The sequence below is a fragment of the Rhinolophus sinicus genome, linkage group LG17 (genome assembly GCF_036562045.2).
Source record: "Rhinolophus sinicus isolate RSC01 linkage group LG17, ASM3656204v1, whole genome shotgun sequence".
In the NCBI taxonomy this organism is placed as follows: Eukaryota; Metazoa; Chordata; class Mammalia; order Chiroptera; family Rhinolophidae; genus Rhinolophus; species Rhinolophus sinicus.
Genome location: NC_133766.1, coordinates 18,534,694 through 18,556,019, shown reverse-complemented (window position 1 = coordinate 18,556,019; position 21,326 = coordinate 18,534,694). Strand labels below are relative to the sequence as shown.

Below are 21,326 nucleotides of genomic sequence, written 5' to 3'. Positions count from 1 at the left end.
AATCTATTACTTTTTTGGGAGGGAGGGGTTAGATTAGATAAAATCAATCATAATTCTTGCAAACGAGAGAATCTTTTAAATACAAACACAGCAAACACTTTTGAAGTACTGAAAAATAGCTAAATTTTGTATTTTTGGATATAATGAAAGATAATTCAATATATGAGGTCTGACATTTGTGAACTTGCCACCGTGTGCTTACATTGGCAGCACTGTACAAATAGCTCGGTAAGGTTTCTTAACCTTGGTATATCAGTGTCTCACATGTGTTGACGTGTGGCAGTGTCTTGCTGAGTGGCATTCATTATTGTTGTTGCATGTTTTTGTGTGCCATCGTGAGAATGTCTGAGCTTGAATTAGAGCAACGAACAAACATTGAATTTCTTGTTAAACTTGGCAAGAGTGGAAGTGAAATCAGGGACATGTTAGTCCCAGTGTATGGGGATAATGCCATGAAGAAAACGACAGTGTACAAATGGATTAAATCTGAGGGGAGAGAATGCATCACTGATGAAGAGAGGTCAGGGTGGGTGGTAACGAGCAGAAATGATGAAAACATTGCAAAAATTCATCGAATTGTGTGTCAAAATTGTCGGCTGACCATGAGAAGCATAGCAGACCAAGTAAACATCAATAGAGAAACAGTGAGGAAAATCTGAACTGAAAATCTTGGCATCAGAAAGGTGTGTGCACAAATGGTCCTGAAGGAGCTCACCAATGAACAAAAGCAAAGGAGGGTCGAAGTTTGCCAAGACCTTTTGGAGAGGCAAGACCATGTTTTGGGCCGTGTTATCACTGGGGATGAAACATGGGTGTACGAATACAACCCTGAAACAAAGTGTCCAAGTGCACAGTGGAATTCAGCCAATTGTCCATGACCAAAAAAGTTCTGTCCGTCCAAATTAAGAGTCAAAACAATGTTGCTAACCTTTTTTGATATCAAGGGGATTATTCATTATGAATTTGTACCAACTGCACAAACAGTTCACCAAGTTTACTATTTGGAAGTGCTGAAAAGGCTGTGTGAAAAAGTTAGATGACCTAGACTTTTTGCCAACAATTCATGGCTTTTGCGTCAGGACAATGTACCAGCTCACACGGCACTGTCTGTGAGGGAGCTAGTAAACGAATAAGTGTATTGGAACACCCTCCCTACTCACCTGGTTGGGCCCCCAGTGACTTCTTGGGAAGAAATTTTGATGACATTTAGGATGACAGCTCTGATGGCCATTCCAGAGAAAGAGTTCCAAAATTTCCTTGAAGGGTGGACTAGGCACTGGGGTCAGTGCATAGCATCCCAAGGGAGTACTTCAAAGGTGACCATAGTGATATTCAGCAATGAGATGTGTAGCACTTTTTCTAAGATGAGTTCACAAACTTCATTGTCAAGACCTCGTATATATGTCAAATAACTTTCAATCAGAGTAGAGTCATTTATATTCTTATTTTCCCTTCCAGCATATTGTATGCCTGGTGAGAGATTGCAGCAAAATTCTTAGGGTTAACCCTCGAACCTTAGACCAAATCTTATAAGGGAAAAACTAACCTTTAGGTCAAGGGGAAAGAGTAATGAGCCTTGTATCTTTCATCGTGATGACGATGATCAACAGCAAGATAGCAGGATTATTAAACTTGGGGACAGACACAGTTTTCCTAAAAATTAAACAATACAGATATTGTAATTATAATGCTTTAAAAACCTTTATGCACCATTTTTTTTCTATAAGCTTGTGAGCCAGTTATTAAAATATCAAGGAAAAAATCAATTTAAACCTTTTGTATCAATTACAGGTCAATAGAGCACTTGTTGCAAGTTGATAAATGTGTGGCTTCTTGTGCTTTCCATCCTTATTGGGGTAAAAATCCCCAATTACCTTATCTTCAGTTAGAGCTAGCCATAGTTATATTAAGTACCAATACGAAACCAACCCTTTCTGTAGCCCAGTTCTATATGAAAGTCCTAACAAATGGTCAACATTGTGTGTAAATGGTCACGCATGAAAATGTAGACTCAGCTATTGGCTTTACTTCATAGACCTCAGACGTGACAACTCTACACAAATAGTATCAAATGCAGCATTTGAGACAGGAAGCAACCTGTTCTCCCTGATCGTGCATCCGGTTAGCAGGGAAAAGGATTCCCTGGTGCTTCACACACCAAGAGCTTCAGAGGCCTTCACCACGCTCTGTGCTCCACGGGCCCTTGGACGCCTTGGGTTCTTCAGGTTGATCAGTTTTAGTTCTGGAGGCGTCGTGCCCTTCAATTAGTTATCCTTACTTATGCCCTGTCATTTCTAGGTCTGAGGTCTTTTTGACCAGAGCCTGATGGTGGTTCATTCTCGAGTATTTTAGAGTCCCCCTCATGGCCATCTCAGCCAGTGGGACTGATTCTTCTTTATTTAGGGTAGTTGTATGCCCCCCAAATGCATTTAAGGTGGCATTGCTAGTACATATATCCCACATCTCACTTCTCGATGAATATGTGTATATGTACACACACATACAGATACATACGTATGCACGTATATACACACACATCATCTTGTTTTCTTGACTCTTATCGGACACATCCAAGAATGCTACAACTTTACATCCTGCCCTTCCAGCAGTCTGGTTTCCAAAAGTCTGAAGAACTTGTTTGACACCCTGGATGGGAATGAGTGATTTCCTGGGGTTTTCTCCTTGTAGGACATTGGTTTTCCAATTTGAACCACTGTCTGCCATTGCCCAAACTGTATATTCAGAAAATGGCTTATGTGTTTTTTCTGGCGCAGTTATCATTTATAGCCACACATTCATAGTAGTGACATTCTTCCAGAGATCAAGAGGGTCAGACAGTAATATTTTCTGTTAGTATTTCTTTTTTTTTCTTTTTTTAAAGATTTTATTGGGGAAGGGGAACAGGACTTTATTGGGGAACAGTGTGTACTTCCAGGCCTTTTTTCCAAGTCAAGTTGTTGTCCTTTCAATCTTAGTTGTTGACGGTGCCATTCAGTTTCAAGTTGTTGTCCTTTCAATCTTAGTTGTGGAGTGTGCCATTCAGCTTCAAGTTGTTGTCCTTTCAGTCTTAGTTGTGGAGGGCACAGCTCAGCTCCAGGTCCAGTTGCCGTTGCTAGTTGCAGGGGGCACAGCCCACCATCCCTTGCGGGAGTCGAACCAGCAACCTTGTGGTTGAGAGGATGCACTCCAATCAACTGAGCCATCCAGGAGCTCAGCAGCAGCTCAGCTCAAGGTGCCGTGCTCAATCTTAGTTGCAGGGGGCGGAGCCCACCATCCCTTGCGGGACTCGAGGAATTGAACTGGCAACTTTGTGGTTGAGAACCCATTGGCCCATGTGGGAATCGAACTGGTAGCCTTCGGAGTTAGGAGCACGGAGCTCTAACCTGGACCACTGGGCCGGCCCTCTGTTAGTATTTCTTGAAGGCTTGGTTATTTCCTTCTGAGTAGCCCTTAAATAACCTGATCAGCTGTAGCAACCTGCCCTGCAGTACTTCCCTGCACACTGCGGAACATGGTCTAGAGGTTGGACAGCATTGGCCGCTAGTTATCTTCTCCAGGGCTTCCTCATGCACTTTGCCCTTGGCCTTCTTGTGGGCACTGCTCTGGCAGATTCGTCTCACCTTCTCACTTGGCTGCCGAGGCCAGTGAGGATGGGGCCAGTAGCTCATCAGGTCTGAGTGTCCCATTGGCCTGGAGTGTGTGGCCCTCACCCTCCTCCCAGGACAAAGAGGCTGAAGTGACTGGCCACGAAGCCGAGGAGACGTGGTAGTTGGTAAAGCACACTGACCCTCAGCTGGAGATGTGGGTCGCTCCCAGTGGGGACAGATGGGATCTGTGGGAGCCCTAGTGTGCATCTCAGGCCTCCCATCTCGTCCAGCACCTGCAGCCTATTTTCCTCTCACCCCAGAAAGGTCCTACTGAGGTCAAGAGGCCACTGGCTGCAGCTTGGGGGCCTGGTGCTTCTTTTTTTTAAACGGCTATTGTGATATAGTTCACATACCATATAATTCACCCATTTAAAGTGTAAAATTTAGTAGCTTTTAGTATATTCACAGATATGTGCAACTATTACCACTGCCGAGTTTAGAATATTTTATCACCTCAAAAAGAATCCCTACCCTTTAGCTACCACTCTCCCATAATCCCGTCCTCCCCTTGCGCCCGAGGGCTAAGCAACCACTAAGCAATTTTCTGCCTCTGTTTTCCTATTCTGGACTTTCATATGAATAGAATCATGTGATATATGGTCTTTTGTTTCTGGCTTATTTCACTTAGCATGTTGTTTTCAAGATTCATTCATATTTTAGCATGTATCAGTACTTCACTCCTTTTTATGGCAGAATAATATTCCATTGCTCGGATAGACCACATTGTTTTATCCATTCATCTGTGGATGGACAGTTGGGTTGTTTCCAGCTTTTGGCTATTATGAATAATGCTGCTATGAACATTCAGGTATACGTTTCTGTATGGACATTTGTCTATATATCTCTTGGGTATATACCAAAGAGTAGAATTGCTGGGTCATATGGTAACTCTATGTTTAATCATTTGAAGAACTGCCAAGCAGTTTTCCAAAGTGGCTATACCATTTCATATTCCCACCAACAGTGTAGGACGGTTCCAGTATTTCCACATCTTTGCCAAGCTTTGTTGATTTGACTTTTTTGATTCTAGCCATCCTAGTGTGTATGAGCTCACGTAAGGTTTTGAAAGGATTTGGGAAGGATTTTCCTTTTCTAATAGATTTTTAGTGCCATATATATATATATGTATTTAAGTGTGCCCTTTCCTAGTATCTGTAAAAGCATGACTACTAAGAGGTCCTATTACCTGTCATAGTAATAAAGGAAATGTCATATTCATTAATCCACAAATTTCATCGATCAAAGCCAATGTGGGAGACTGAAAAATATGGGAGTTGAAGGGAAGGAGAGTGGGTGGAGAAGTGGGAGCAGGTGGTGTGTCTCTTGGAATGTTGCCTCTTTCCCAGGAGATGGCCCCACTTCCTGTCGCTGTGTCTGACGGGTCCCTCTGTCTTCCAGGAGGATTGGCTCTGGCCCAAGTGCTCTTCTTCTACGTGAAGTACCTGGTGCTCTTTGGCGTCCCAGCTCTGCTCATGCGCCTGGATGGCCTCACTCCGCCGCCCCTCCCTCGCTGTGTCAGCACCATGTTCAGTTTCACGGGGATGTGGAGGTCAGTGGCTTTTCTTTATTACAGTCCTTTAGGGGTGTCCAGTGGGAGGAGCCATGGCTTGGTCAGCTTCAAAGGGCTGAGGCCCCCGTCCTGTCTCTGTCCCTCACCGAGCCGTGATAGGCCCTTCATTTCCTTTATCTGTCTAACAGGATGATAGTCCGTACTTTGTAACCTCTTAAAAACATTGTCAGACTACAAGCATATGTAAGATAAAACAGTTTGTCACCCAGACTTTGTACAAATACATAAAAGGTTGTGTCTAAAGTGCTTTCTTACTAACTTGGGACATGCTACTACTATATTGATTATTTTATTGCTGTCTTTTTCTTGTAAATGACATCTGTATATGTGGGACTGTCAATTAAGAAAATGGGATAATAGCGTAGACCGGTGTTGGCATTTACTAGCTCTCAGTTCTGGAGCAATTTACTAAATCTCTCTAGGTTTCTGTTTTCTTACCTCTTAAATGATGATGATGGTAATGATGATGATGGTTGTTGTGAAGATTAAATAAGCTCATGCATTTAAGGCATCGGGCACACAGTAGATATTAGCCTTTACCCTTATGTTATTTTTATACTTGATACACTTGGGGAGACCGATGCGTATTCTAAATTTTCTTAACTCTCCTTGATTTTGCTCCGTAAACCTGTGTTGGCCTGGAGTCTTTGTTCCAAAGGATCCCTCAGCCCTCCTGCTGTTTCTAATTGTTTTCCTGGATGTGGGCTTGCTTGCTGCTGCAGCGTTTCCTTGTCCCTCCCAGTATGGAGCAAGTGACAGGCTTGCTTGCGCAACTGCAGACCTAATGTAAGAAGCCCCAGGTAGGGGCGTGCACGTCCACGGGAGTCACGTCCACGGGAGTCAGCACCTATTACATTTTGCCCTTTAGGTGCTTCCAGGTCCCTCACCCTAGTCTTGGCCTTGCACTGCCCTTTGGCTCATTCATGTGGCTCATTCCGTCTTCTATGTCATCCTTGTAGGCAGAAGAGCCAAGACGTAGGTAGGGGAAGAGCTCAGTGACTATTACCAAATCTAATGTTGCTATTTAAAAGGGGGTACATAGCATACAACATCTGTGTTTCCCAGAGTAACTTATTGTAGATGCTGAATCTATCTAAGCCTCTGTAAGCACATTTTGCTTTTGGTCCGTTTGCTTTTGGGGATTAGAAATGTCCTCTGGTTATTGCAAGGAATGTCAAGTAATTGCTTTCATTCGTCCTTAATCACTTCATTGAATATCACAGGTTGCCCAGTTCTAATGGCAAGGTTAGCAGAGAGCCCTAGTAGTGCCGGGGCCAGGGACTGAGTGGCTGGAAGTCTCTGTTAACTTTTAACTTACAGTAATTTACTGAATAAACGGGTCAGGACTCAGCATGATTTGGGGGAGGTGTCACACGTGCCTGGTGTGCTCCTAGCACGGTTCCTCTGACTCCTTGGTGTGCATGCTTGCACTAATGCATTTCTCAGGAAGCACACTCTCCTGAAAAGGCTTCTCCAGTGTCAGCTGGCATAATTAAAAAACCATGACTTCCGGGCAGGTATGTTGCCTCCAGGCTCCTGGCTCGTTGTCCATAACTACCAGCCCACTGATTGTCATAGGAGGCAGTTTAGACAGTTGACTGTATTTCACTTTAAGATGGGTTGTCTTCTGTCCTTTATTATTTTAACCAATTAATTAATTCTTTTTTTTTTTGGTCCCAGACCCTCAGTTGCACACAAACTACAGCGGAAGAGAACATGTCTGCCATGACCGTTATCATTCGTGATTAGAACTAGACTCAAATAGCGTAGCCCCCCAGGTTGTTGAAACACTGTCTCCTCCCTCTCAGTTACCATGTGGGCAAGAGAGTAAGAATGAAACATTACTCTGAGGAGGGGGCGCTGGGGTGACCCCTGGAGTGATGTGGTTCTAAAGGGAGCTGCTTACAAGGGATGGTGATGAAATCACACACATGGCCTTTCCTGGGAGTGACCTAGGCTTGTATCCTGGCTTCCTGTAGCATGCATGGGTGTAGATTTCCCCCTTCACATTTGTTTCAGTTTTTTTTTTTTTTTTTTTGAAGGGTTTCCTGGTTTGCCAATTATACTGAGAAACACCTGGGTCTTCATTTTTTGTACACAGTGACCATTCCACATTAAGTAGTTGGATTTAGCAGGGGATTTTAATTCTCTCTGAGCTGTAGTGCGTAATTGAAGGCTCAGGAGAAGTGGTCTTTTATTGATAAAAGGATAAAACCTAACAGTTAATCTTTTGTGCTATTTGCAGATGCTCCTCTGCCCTTAGGAAGAGCTGTACCTTGTCAGGTTCAAGGTCTGGTCGCACAGCCCTACACTGACTGGCCTTCACCCCCGTTCTCTCACTTTTCTCTGTAAGAATGCACGACAAGAGGAAATACAGTTTTGAGTTTATAGTTTCTATTTCCGTTTAACTTTATGCTGATATTTCTGGGGCATTTACTGAGGCCTTGCTGCAGATGGGGAATTGCTCCCTCTTCCTGGATTCAGGCCTGAGAAGAATTGAGTCAGGAGCAGATGAGAAAAAAGTTGGAAATGCAAATCTTGCTACTGGGTCGTGACACACAAACGGCAGGGTGGATGGGAAGTAGGGCGAAGAGATTTAAAAACAACCTCTGGAGATTGTTTAATGGTTACCCGACCTTCTAGAAAGCCTACACTGAGTGGGGTTTAGAACTGATGATGAGAGATGAATTTTTAGCCTCCTGTTTTAAAGGAGTTTTACTTACCTGACCACCGTGTTGACTCCTTGCAATGTCTTTCAGTCTACATAGCAGTGAGAGGAGACTTGGGCTGGCAGCCTACCATATCAGAAGGGATTTTACATCATAGAACAGATGAAACTGGCCATCAGCAGAGAGATAATGTTCACTGACGTGATAGTTGAAATTGATCACTCAAAATGCCATTCACCCAGGTGACCCAAACCTGAAAGTTAGGATCTCTGATGGGTTTGTTCATTTTTCCCTTCTCGCTCTTCTCTTTCTTGTAATTAATGCTCAAATATTTGCAGGCATAACCAGACCCTGAGGAGTATGTATATTCCCACTTGCATGATTTTTATGTGGCTGTACGGACCTGAGGTATTGAGAATCTTCTGCTTAATTTTCAGGTTTCATGTTTAATGTCAGTAGGCTGAGATCTGTAATGACCATCTTTTGCTGGAGTTGTTAAAGATGACATTGTGTGTCTAAGGTTTCAAATTAGAAAACTGATCATTTTCCCCTGGATCTGATTTCAAGCTATGGAAGCAAAATGTGCAAAGTGATAGAATTTCCCTTGGCAGCTGGTGAGTTATGGGTCAATTTCAGTTATCTCAGGTATCTCACAAACTTGCCCTCTGCATTTCTTGAATTATGATGCTCTGGGATCTTCACAGGTAAACTCATGCATCACTGCTTATCCCAGGGGGATCTGGGCATTGGTGGCTGCTAGACCTTAGTATACGGGGCATGTTTGAGCAGGGGACAGAGGTGCCTGAGCCCCTTTTTTTCAGCAGGGAGTCCAGTGCATGAGCTATTAAGCCAACAGAAGAATTTAGGTACGTAGGTGGAGAATTGGTCCAGGCCTGTGGTCAGTGAAGAAAACCAGCTACTCAAACTGCTGGCTTTGCCTGAGTCTTACCTTTGAATCATGTTTAACCTCAAGTTGCAGGGCAGGATGGCAAGCATGGAGTTGGTGAAATATATGCCCCCATCTACCAGGATTGCTGGGTGGAAAGCAGCGCGAACTTAAAGGAGAAAAGATGGAATAGGTGCTGTTCCTAAGAGTTCACTTTTCTTGGCGGCAGCCTACTAACTAAGAGCGCACTACTTACTAGCTGTGTGACTTGGGCAAATAATTAACATTCTCTGGGCCAATCTTTTCATCTCTAAAATGGAGCTAATAATAGTAATTGCCTCATAGGGGTAATGTGAGGGTTGATTGAGCCTCGCGTATAGGAAGTGATAGCTTCTTAGTTGTTTTTTTTTGCACTTAAAAAACCTAACAAAGCCAGAGATGACTGAGAGGCCAGCCTGAGGATGGTCCAAGTTGGGGAAGCAGTGAGCAGTGATGGGACTGGCTGAGTAAAGACTTCAGTCCAGTTCTGAGCCTGAGATGTGACAATTCAGAGATGGAGACTATGGTGGAACAGTCGTGGGCACTGCCCTCAGAGAAGGGAGTTTGATCAAATTGCTTTTGCCTCAGTTTCCTTGTCTGTTCAATAAAAGACAGACTTTGTCATGAGATGACGTCTGTGTTCCCTTCCAGTGCTAGCGCTGTACGAGGCCCAGCCACACTGGATGGGGATGACCCCCAATGTCCTGGTGTGAAAGTGCTCCCGTACCCCACTGCTCATGTCATTGGGGAATTTATTTCACCTCCTTAAGCCTCAGTTTTCTGAGGTATTAAAATAGGGCTAATCATAGGACTGGCATCACGGGGTTATTGTGAGGGTTAAGTGAGGTCATCTACTAAAGCAGTGAACACAGAGCAGGCACACGGTCGACACCAAAATGTTAGCTAAAAATCATAATTACAGACATGAAAGTAAACGTTACACTGTTTGTGTGTTTTTTAATTTCCCGAATAGAAAGCCCTGATAGGGTGGGTGTTTGAGGAGGTGGAAAGGGATGGGGGTGGTGATAATATGTGGAAGGCAGAGATTTCAAAGTGGAAGCATGGGGGGGGTGTCCCCGTAAGCTGTACCCCTGTGACCTCCTCCTCACCCCTGCGGAGTTCTTTTTGCAAACAGTCTGTAGCTCCTGGACGTTTTTGGGTACCTCTCTTAGTCAATCCTTCTCTCTTATGATCCAATCTCAGTGGACTCAGAAAACATATTTTTCTTCTTCTAACATTCATATTTCAAAATCCCCTCACCTTCTCCTCCAAACACAGACTTGCATAAATCAAAGTGAACAAGGAATAGCAAGTTGAGGCATATTTTATAAACCTTCATTATGTTCTGCTTCCTGAGTTTATTTTTACTTCAAAGTCATTGACTCTGCCCTCTTTTCCATTTCTCCCTGCCTGGAAGATGTTTTCAGTTCACGTGCCACTGAGCGAACTCCCAGACTGAAGGCTTTTGAGTGAGGAGCACTCTGATGCCAGAAGCAGTCGGGCAGCTTCAGATCCAGGGCTTTCGCGTTGGTCGCCAGTCACCAGAGCCCAGACCTGGGCCCCGACTGCCTGGGTTTGAATCCCGGCTCCAAAGCTTATTACCCAGTCAACTCTCTGTGTCTTAGTTTCCTTCTCTGGAAAATGGCGATGCTGTAGTATCCACCTCTTAGCACAAACACCCTGTACTTTTCATGGCAGCAGTCACTCTCCCAGTAACCCTTTCTTTCCGTGCTCACACCCCACCAGGCCATATGTTTTCTTGAGGGCAGTGATCAGATCTTGTTCTTCCTTAACACTGTCCCCAGCACCCTCCTCGATGCCCAGCATTTCGTGGGCACTCAGGAAATCTATGCTGAATGAACGAATGGTCACTCGCCTCTGACATTTTGAGCACCAGGTCTTACGAGCAAAATGTTCGGATATTTTGAGCTGGCAGCTGAGTGGTCTCTCTGTAGCGCTGACACATCGTTGCTGGCGGGGTGCCAGGCACAGGTGTGACCACTGTCGATCATCTTTCTCTCTCTCTCGTTTTCTCATTAAGTGTTATTACATGGTGTGCCAAAATGTTGTGTCTGCTAGGATTTTCTTGGGAATGAATCTGCCTTAGAAGGAATGAGGAGTGTACGCCTTTCTTAATCACTATCATTATTTTATCAGACACTGTGCTCCTTCTTTGATGTCGGATGAGGGAGAAAGTTGCAGACTTAAAAGAAGAAAAGAGATTCAATTCATATGTTGATATGAAAGAGGAGTTTGACAGCTGTTTGTCTTCAGGGATGGGATTCTTCTGAGGAAGGTGCTGAAAGAAAATCCTAATCGCTTACACTGAAACTGGAATCGTTTACACTGAACCTGGGTACAGACTGGGAGTGAAGCCCTTCTGTTAGTGCTCTTACTATTATTGTTGTGAAGATATGGCCTCACAACAATAATGGTAAGAGTGTTAATAGAAATAATAATAACAGCAGCTCTGGAAGCTGCAGCAGCAAACACGTGGTGCTTACATTGTGTCAGGCACTTTTCTAAGTGCTTTTAAGTATTTCATTTATTTAATACTCACAACAGTCCTATGACGTAAGTACTGTGATCCCCACTTTACAGATGATGAAACTGAGGCATAGAGAAGTTGAGTAACTCTCCTTAAATCACACAGCTGGTAGGTGGTGGGGCTGGGATTTGAACGCAGGCATGTGGTTCTAGAGTCTGTGCTCATAATTACTACCTTTTCCTGTTTGTCTCGTGAAGTGGAACGGAAGCGAGCTCCTCCTCCGGGGTCTGGAGTGTGAAGCTTGTGTGACAGGATCTGGAACTTCGGGGTACCCGAGCATGATGATGGCGTTCGACTCTCTAGAAGGGGAGATGGTGCAGGGAGTGGTGGGGAAGGGGTGCAGTCGGGTAGTGGGGGGCTTCTGTTTCCCAGGGGATGAGGAGAAAGGAGTTGCCACTTTACACTGAGTAACTAAGTGGGAGGTGTGAGGTCAGTGGAGCTTCTGTTCTAATGTTACCTTCCTTACGTTGCAAATTGCAATCCAGAAACAGCCGCCCCTCTGGAGGTGGGAAGGGAGGCTTCACCTGGTGTCCACATAGAAACTTGACTTTGTTTCTCCTGCCATTGACTCTTCTTGTGTCCCTTTGCTCATGGCCACTTTGATGGCTGTCCTCCCCCACCTACTGTGTCCTTTATCTCACTTCAGGCTGGGTTCAGATCGTCTTTGCCAACAAGGATGGCAGATTGCCGCACGCCTGCCACTCTAAACTTCCGGCCCCCCAGCGCTCTCCTGTGCTAATTCATACCCTCTCCTCAGCAGACTAGTGTTGCCTTTTGCCCCACCTCAGTTCTGAGGATTAAATACAAGGTGAAACCTGCTATTTCTTTCTCTTAAATGATTAGAGAGGTGTTGATGCATCAGTCTCACAATTGTATGCAGTTAGGTCTCTTATTCCTTCTGTGTAGTTTCTGCCTTGGTGATAAGCTGAGCAAATCCTTCTTCACTCCATCTGCCATTTCTTTATTTTCGTATAGAACAGGAATTCCTAGTTTGGGGACACACGCCACTGAAACAGTGTTACTTTGCTTCTCAAAAGACTGCTGTCCATAGCGTCCCCATCATCGGGCATGGTGCCTAGCACATAGTAGGTACTCAGCAAACAGATATTTCCTGAGTGAAAGATAAATGATCCCCCTCACCACCACCACCCACTTTCTTGAAGAGATAAAAGAAAAATTGGGTCACATGTGAAGTTTGGGTCTAACTTAACTTATTTCCAGTGGTTGCTCTGCCATCCTAACTGCATTCATGGTGCTATAAAATGCCATCTTTTGCCATATTATGAATTTCCTAAGTTGTACGTGAGCATCATTGTAAAATGATAAAGTGGTTACTTCATCCAGAAGAGATAACACTCCTCAATGAGTTGTGCATCGAGTAGCAGAGCTTGAAATTCATAAAGCAGAAATAAAAAAGCCAAATGCCTTAAAATGGTCCCCTGTTCTCTTTGACACTCACTCTTGTTCATTCTTCCCCACCACACTGGCAGCCTTGCTGTTGCTGAAACATCCCACATTAAACTGTCCTGCTCAGCCCCTTTGCACTCAGTGTACTCATTAAAGAATAACTCCCCATCCCCCTACCCTCTCCAGCCAATTTCTGGTATCATTAATTTCTTCGTGTAGATCCAAATATTCCATTTGGTATTATGCTCCCTTCTGCCTGAAGAACTTCCTTAGCCTTCTGGTCTCCTGGCAATGAATTATCTAAACTTTTATTCTTGTTTTTTTCTGAAGACGTCTTTATTTTGCCTTCAATTTTGAAAGCTGTTTTTACTGGATATAAAATTCTATGTTGACAATTATTTTTTTTTCTTTTAGTATCTTAAAGATGTCTCTCCATTATCTTCTGGCTTGCAGAGTTTCTGACTAGAAGCCTGATATAATTCCTGTGTATGTTATGTTTCTTTTTTGTTCTCTAGCTACCTTCAAGATTGTCTCTTTAATGTTTGATTTCAGCAGTTGGATTGTGATGTGCCTAGATGTGTTTTTCTTTGTGTTTGTTCTGCTTGGAGTTTTTTGAGCTTCTTGGATCTGTGGTTTATTGTCTTTCATTAATTTGGGAAAAATTGTGGACATTCTCTCTTCAAATATTTCTTCCTTCCCGTCTCTCTTTTTCTTCAAGGACTCCAATTACACATATGTTAGACTGTCTGATATTATCCCACAGATCTCTGATACTTGGTTCTATTCCCTCCTAACTCTTTTATTTTTAAAATTTGTTTGTGTTTCAGTTGAATACTTTATATTGGCTTAAGTGCATTGCTCCTTCCTCCTTTCTTCTGTGGTATCCAGTTTTCTTCTTCAGACCCTAACCTAAAGTAGCAAAGGAAGATGAGGATTGACATTGGAGTTGGCCCCCATGGAGGTAATTGGTGACCTTGACAACAGCAGTCTTAGTGAAGTGGTGGGGGCAAAAGTCCCATTAAAGTAGGCTCAGTGGAGAATGTGGGTCTGATCTCATCCCAGGAACCTGTGTGGGGTTTAATGAGGGGAAAGCGGTGAACATGTGTTGGTCAGAGCCCAGACTTCCTCTTTTCCTGACGTGGCATCTCCCCAGTTCTTACTGACTAGGCAGACCCCTTGAGTCTCAACCAGTCTCTTGCAAGGCTGTGTACTACACTTGGCAGTGGGGTCACTTTACCATTCATCACAGGTGTCCCTAAACCAGGCTTACTGGCCCTCATCTACTGCCTTCCATGTGGGAACTTCTGGATCTCTTCTTGCCATATGGTTGCTGAAGGAGGCTCAGCAGTGCCAACTAGGCCGTCTCCTTCACTGCCTAACTATGTTTATATTAATACGGCCACTCTTTGTAAAGAGCAATCCTGCAAGGTGGTCTGTCAGAGTTCCAACCAGAAAGTAAAGCGAGAACTTCTCTGCTTGGGTTTACCTTCACTTACATAATAGCCTTCCCTTTGAGGATGTTCTAGGTGGGATTGTGGGAAAGGGAGCCCGGACATGTTTCTGAATTCTTTCTTCTTTTAGCTCTTTTTTCCCACAGTTCACTGAGTCACAGGGACAGGTTTTTTACTTCCTCTTCCTGTCTTCTTCTTCTCTAGGTCAGGAACCCTTGTGGCCCAGCTCTGTAAGTAGGAGGGGGTGTTCTTTCTGTAATACAGACAAAAGTAGCCTAAGATCCGATTCTGTTAGACTTGGTTCTGAATTTGTGGACAGTCTGACAATGATGAGCGAGGGATTGCTGAGAACAAAATTCATTAGTTTAAAAAAATTACCTGTTAATCCTACTGAATGGGAGAAGATATTTGCGAATGACATATCCGATAAGGGGTTAATATCACAAATTTATAAAAAGCTCACTCAACTCAACTCCAAAAAAACAAACAACCCAAAAATGGGCAGAGGACATGAAGAGATATTTTTCTAAAAAGGACATACAGATGGCAAACAGACATATGAAAAAATGCTCAGCCTCACTAACCATCAGAGAAATGCAAATAAAAACCACAATGAGATACCACCTCACCCCAGTCAAAATGGCTATCGTCAATAAATCAACAAACAACAAGTGCTGGCGAGGATGTGGAGAAAAGGGATCCCTCATGCACTGCTGGTAGGATTGCAGATTGGTGCAGCCACTATGGAAAACAGTATGGAGATATCCCAAAAATCTGAAAATGGAACTACCTTATGATCCAGCAATTCCACTCCTAGGTATCTATCTGGAGAAATCCAAAACTCTAATTCAAAAAAATTTATGCACTCCCATGTTTATTGCAGCACTATACACAATAGCCAAGACATGGAAACAACCGAAATGCCCATCAGTAGATGACTGGATTAAGAAACTGTGGTACATTTATACAATGGAGTATTACGCAGCCATAATGAAGGAAATCTTACCATTTGCAACAACATGGATGGACCTAGAGAACATTATGTTAAGTGAAATAAGTCAGACAGAGAAAGACAAATACCACATGATCTCACTTATATGTGGAATCTAAAGAAGAGAATAAGTGAATGAACTAATCAGAAACAGTTGGGGGGCTGAGGAAAAACTGAGGGTTGCTAGATGGGAGGGGGTTGGGGATAAGGGGGAAGGTGAGAGGGGATTAGAAAACAGTCAGTAACCACAAGATGGCCATGGGATTTTGAAAATTAATTTGGGGAATGTAATCAATAATGTTGTAAAGATTTTGTAGGGTATCCGATGGACACGTGTCCCATTTGGGAGACCACCTCAGGGATGATGTAGATGCCTGATCACTGCACTGTACACCTGAAGCTGAAGCTGAACAATAATGAATGTCAACTATAATTATATATATATTATATATATATATATATATATATATATATATATATATATATATATATGTATATGTATGTATATCTATATATGTATGTCTATATATATGTATGTATATACTTAAAAGAAGCAGAGAACAGCATTAGGAACAGAGACAGTGGAAATGTAATGGCTCTGTGCGATGTCAGAGGGATAGTGGATGGGGGAGGGGGGTTCACACAGTGTGAGGCATATAAATTATAAACGTCTAAGTATTACTTTGTTTTGTGCACATGAAACTAATAAAAAAATGTAAAAAAAATTACCTGTTAGAATTAACGTATTGATTCATTTTTTCTTTTGTAAAACTTTTTCTTTTAATTGGGGAAGGGGAACAGGACTTTATTGGGGAACTGTGTACTTCCAGGATTTTTTTCCAAGTCAAGTTGTTATCCTTTCAATCATAGCTGTGGAGGGTGCAGCTCAGCTCCAGGTCCACTTGCCGTTGTTAGTTGCAGGGGGCACAGCCCACCATCCCTTGTGGGAATTGAACTGGCAACCTTGTGGTTGAGAGGATGTACTCCAACCAACTGAGCCATCCGGGAGCTCAGCGGCAGCTCAGCTCAAGGTGCCGTGTTCAATCTTAGTTTCAGGTGGCGGAACCCACCATCCTTTGTGGGAGTCAAGGAGTCTAACCGGCAACCTTGTGGTTGAGAGCCCACTGGCCCATGTGGGAATCGAACCAGCAGCCTTCGACGTCAGGAACACGGAGCTCCAACCGCCTGAGCCACCGGGCCGGCCCCAACTTATTGATTCTCATGATACTGTTGTTCAGTAAGGATTTAGGTATCATCATTACTATCTAAGAACCAGAGAGATAAGTGATGTTTCCAGGGGCAGATAGGTAGCACATTCTAACTACATTCAAATCTAAATCCTAATTCTTAGTAAGAAAGACTTAGGTGCATAAATGTATTTGCTTGTAGATGAGTATTAAACATTTATACATTCAGTAGCACCATAGGTGAATAATTTTTCTCTTCCTGTTATACCTAGAATAAAGGCAAAGATATTTGGTGTCGTGCACTTTGTGAGTGCTGAGATTTTAGGCTCCTACTTTAGCTATAGGGACATTACATCCTGATCTTCCCGTCTGTAGTAGACATTCAAAGGCTTTTTTCTTGGAATGCTAACACAACTCTCTGTCCAACGCTTTACCTCATGAATAAGATGAATACTCTGTCTCCTACTAAGTGCTGTAAACTGTACTTAACCTACAGGGTACAAGTTAAGACCAAGTGTTTGCCTGCCATGCTTGGAAATAATGTTTTATTCTTAAGCATAGCAGAGCAACCCTGCCTCCAACCTGCCATTTCAGGTGCCTCTCACTCACCTTGTACTAAGTGGTGCAGAGTTAGTCCTCGTTCCTCAGTCCGGCCTGTCTAGTTCTTTCACAAACCTCCATGACTTTGGTGCTGACTCCCTCATCCTCAGGGCTCACTGATCGTTCCTCCTGGATCAGGCAAAGTACCCCTGACTCTTCCAGTGCGTGCCAGCAGCGGTGTCGCCTTTTCTGTCGAGCTGTGCTCAACGCCCCAGGCAGAAGGAAAGCTTATTCCTCTTTGCTCCATGGTACTTGGCATGTTCACGTATTTTAATACTTAAGTGTTAATACAGTCATTGTATCTAGCTCACTGGCCTGTTGGAGGCCATACCTTACTTATCTCCTATTTGGTATGTTGCTTATGTAGCAAATGTCTGTCTTTGGCAAGAGCCTTGCTATGCCAAGTGTGATCTGAGGGACAGCAGCATCAGCCTATCTTAGGAGCTTGTTAGAAGAAAGGACCTTGGATCCCACCCCAGACCTACTGAATCAGAATCTGCTTTTTAACAAGATCTCCTGCACATTAAAATTTGAGAGGCACTGGATGAGGCTGGAGGATTCCTCAGGACTCCTCCCTGACATGCCGTGACTCTGTAGACTCCCTGGATGACAGCCATGTGTGACTGTGTGTTTGAGTATTCAGTATCTCACAGGGACTGGGCCCCAGAAGAACTTCAGTGGGAGCTTTTGCTGATGTTCCAAGGAGGAGGGGTCCCAGAGGGACTGAAGAGACAGGGAAAGGATGAATTCAACCAGCTCCAAGGCAGGAAGGGGGCTGGAGGGTAGCTTTTTGATGAGCGAGCCATCAGGCAAGCCAGCCTTAGTTCATGACATCCAAACCAGATGGGGGTCACTGGTCTACAGTCACAAACACCTAGGAAAAGGAACTGCCCCTGTTTGTTGTCCCTAAGATGCATTTATTCTCCAACTTATTTCCTATTATGTGGACTTCTCCACTTCTCTGCCCTCTTCCCTTGGTTCCCCTAGAGTTGCTCCTTGTGGGTAAGAATCTCATAGATGAGGGACTCTGCCATCCAGAAAGGAATGGCCAACCTCTCCTGGGAGCTGACTGTGACCTGCGGACAACCTTCCTTGGATTTTGGAGGACCGCCCTCCTGATCCCATCTGGAGAGCGATGTATAGCGCCCTCTGAGACTGTTTAGATAGGAGCTCTCGCCCTCCAGACTCTGGAAAGCAATGCCTGCAGATATGACCTTACTGTTGAAGTAAAGATGACAGATACAAGGCGTCATTAGATTCCTGGGAAATGTTCCAGTTACAGTATATAGAGGAATTGCTAAGAAGTTAATTAAAATATACATCATGGGTATCCTACAGGTGCCAACTGGATTGTGATTAATGAGAGAGTTAGTGGCAGTCAGGTGAGGGTGCTTCTATATTATTACAGCCAAGTTTCTTCAGCTGGGAGTGGGGAGCACAGTGGTTATCATGGGACTCAGGAAAATGGATTCACTGAGGCTTGGTGGCAGTAGCCCAAATCCCTTTATGACACATTGTCATCATAATGTAAATTTGCATGTAATAATATTACTTGTCTAGTGGGCAACTGACTTAATTGGTAGTAGTAATTATTGTAGCAATATACTTCAGTTGGGATCAGTTATTCTTGCAGTCTGTGATTTTACTGTAAAAATTGAGGACTAAAATCTTTGATTCCCAGGATTTCTCAAGTGAGTTGTGGTATGTTTGAGATAGGGTGTATTTCCTCCAAATACTTCCATGAGATTGATCCACAGAGAAATCTGAGGGACTGGTTTTGCATGATATGGTTTCTGTATTTTGTTTGACTACAGATATAATTTCCCCCAAATTACTAATAAGATCACCTGCCAAAATTCTGCCTTTGAGTCAAAATCATTGGTGACTAAAATGTGGTCCGTGTGCTTCTCTTCCTCAAGGCCATCGGTTACTTGAATCCTATCAGTGAAGCCAAGAAACTGGGCCAGCACCTCTTGTGGGTTTGAGTGGAGACCTCAATTTGAGTTACCTGTGGGATTTGGCTGTAATCCTTGGCTCTTGGGATGGCAACACAGGACTGTTAGGTCTACCTCTTAGAAGCTGGGAAAATCCTTAGTATCCTGAGGGTTCCAGGTCTGAGGGGTCAGAGGAGAGGACAGGGGAGGGTGTGAGGTGAAGTGGGGAGCGCGATTCTCTCCCACTCTATAAAAGCGCTTCCCTAATGGAGCCTTGAGCACAAGGGACTCAGTTGTGTTTCAGTATAATGTGGATAGGAAGGACTTTTTCTAAGACACGTAGGTCCAGGAGCTGTCCTTAAGAAATCCACACAGGTTGCTATTGCATGAGTTTCTCATACATGAACTCAGTCATGCTGCTTCTCCGAACACTGACGGATACTGTAGCTACTTGCAGCAGGGAGTGTGCCTTGAGATGCTTTCCTGGTGTTGGGAATGGTCGCCTGGAGCCCATCCCTCCATAACGAGAGAGAGAGAGAGAGAGAGGCTGAGAGCAGTATCAGGGAGAAGCAGTCTCTGTGCCGCAGGGTGAAACTCATCATCTCATGGCTCTGTGCTTTGACCACTGAGCAGCTGGCGGAGGTGCCCAGCAATAGGCGTGGTGAAAAATCTGTTTGCTTTCCTAGGGCAAGTTTTGTCAACATCTCACTAAGCAGAGTATCCCTGTTGTATGGCCTCTTCCCAAACTGTTCTGCATCTTCCTATTTGATTCTCAAATGGTCTAGATTATTTTCATTATTAGTCTTTTACTTATAGACTGTTTAGACAAATTATAAACATTACCTTAAGAGATTGTGCCTAAAAGTCCAAATTCTCTTTGGGCAGTGAGTATTTATTGAGCACCTACTATGTGCCAATCATCAAATTATGGATGCAGAGCTGAATAGGGGAGTCTCTGCGTGCAGGAAATTAATGCCAACGAGTAATGTATCCTAAGACTGGCAAGACCATCACTGAGCCTATGTAGCACCTGTATTTAAAATCACTTCCACAGTTATTGTCTTATTTGTTGGTTCAATGGGTTAGAGAAGGTCCCATTTTTATTATTCCCATTGTATTGATGAGTAAAATAAAAGCCAGAGACGTTAAATAATTTGCCCAAAGAGGTAAGTGGTAGAGCTGGGACAACACCATCACATCTCTCAATGTGTCCTAATTTATTGAATGTTAGCTTCCTTAGCATTTTAGCAATAATTAGCTTCACTGTTGTGTCTTTAAAATGCAAATATTATAGAGTCATAATTCCCATCTTACTCCTTGTTTTTCTGGATACCCTCATGTGTGACTTATCCTTCAGGAATATACTTGTCTAGACAACCGCTTCAGGGAAAGTTCTAACTGTCCATCCATCTGTTCGTTCATTCATTGATCCAACAAATATTTGCGGAGTGCCTGTTATAAACCAGAAAGTGTGCTAGGTGCTAGAGATAGAATAATGAAGAAAACAAGCAAAAGCATGCACTTTCACAGAGTTTACTTTCTAGCTGGTGAGACCGATAATTAACAATAAATGAGTGAGTAAGATGATGTGTTAGGACAGAATAAGTTCTGTGGAAAAAAGTAGAGCCAGGTAAGTGAAATCTGGAGTTCTGAGGGAAGGGTTGTAATATTTAGTCCATAAATAAAGTTTCTCCAAACAATGAATTAATGAATCCTGAGCCATTGCTCCCAGGCAAAATATGGGGTGAGATTGCTGTGAGTCTTTAGTCACAAGATTTTTGTCAACCAGTCAGTACCCAAGGTTGTTTCACTGTGTGTTTCTGTTTGAAGACACCCTCATCTGTGACACCCTCACCCTCATTGAAGACACCCTTATTTAATAGACATTGTTGATTCATTGATATTAAACTCATGGCTGACAGCACGGTAACTCATGCCTGAGTGAAGCATATCGACCATACATGTTTTCTCCGTAAGGCACATCACAGGCTTCGTATGCTTAGGGACACCAGACGGCACTTCAGGAGTATGCTTGGGGCCATTTTACACAGTGAAATCACCAGCCAAAAGCACCAAAGTACAGAAAAGATGACACTAGGTAGACTGTGAAAAAACACTTGTTTGCAGTATGAGAGCTGGGACGAGAAGGTGGAGTGCTGCTTTGCCCCACCTCAGATGGACAGGTGGGTGATGAGTGACTCAAATTTTTTGCTGCTCTGTGCTTGTCTGTGAGTGACTGAAAAAGTGTCTCAAGTATTGATTTTGAGGTTACAAATACATTTTAGTGAGTAGGCAAATTCACAAGTACAGAATCAGAAAAGAATGAGGATTGATTGTAAGTGGGGCCATGAGGGTAGGCCTCAGTGAGCAGGTGACATTTGGGGAAGACTCAAAGGA

General features: G+C 43.5%; 1 protein-coding gene across 4 annotated transcripts in view; it reads left to right on the top strand.

Annotated features, from left to right (window-relative positions):
* Positions 1–21,326, top strand: part of HHAT (hedgehog acyltransferase) — a 251,362-nt gene that overhangs the window by 89,524 nt on the left and 140,512 nt on the right. For all 4 annotated transcript variants that reach the window (XM_074322217.1, XM_074322216.1, XM_074322215.1 and 1 more), the window contains exon 8: positions 5,046–5,196. In XM_074322217.1, coding sequence (XP_074178318.1) covers positions 5,046–5,196 — 151 coding nt within the window. The remainder of the gene's footprint in view (positions 1–5,045; positions 5,197–21,326) is intronic.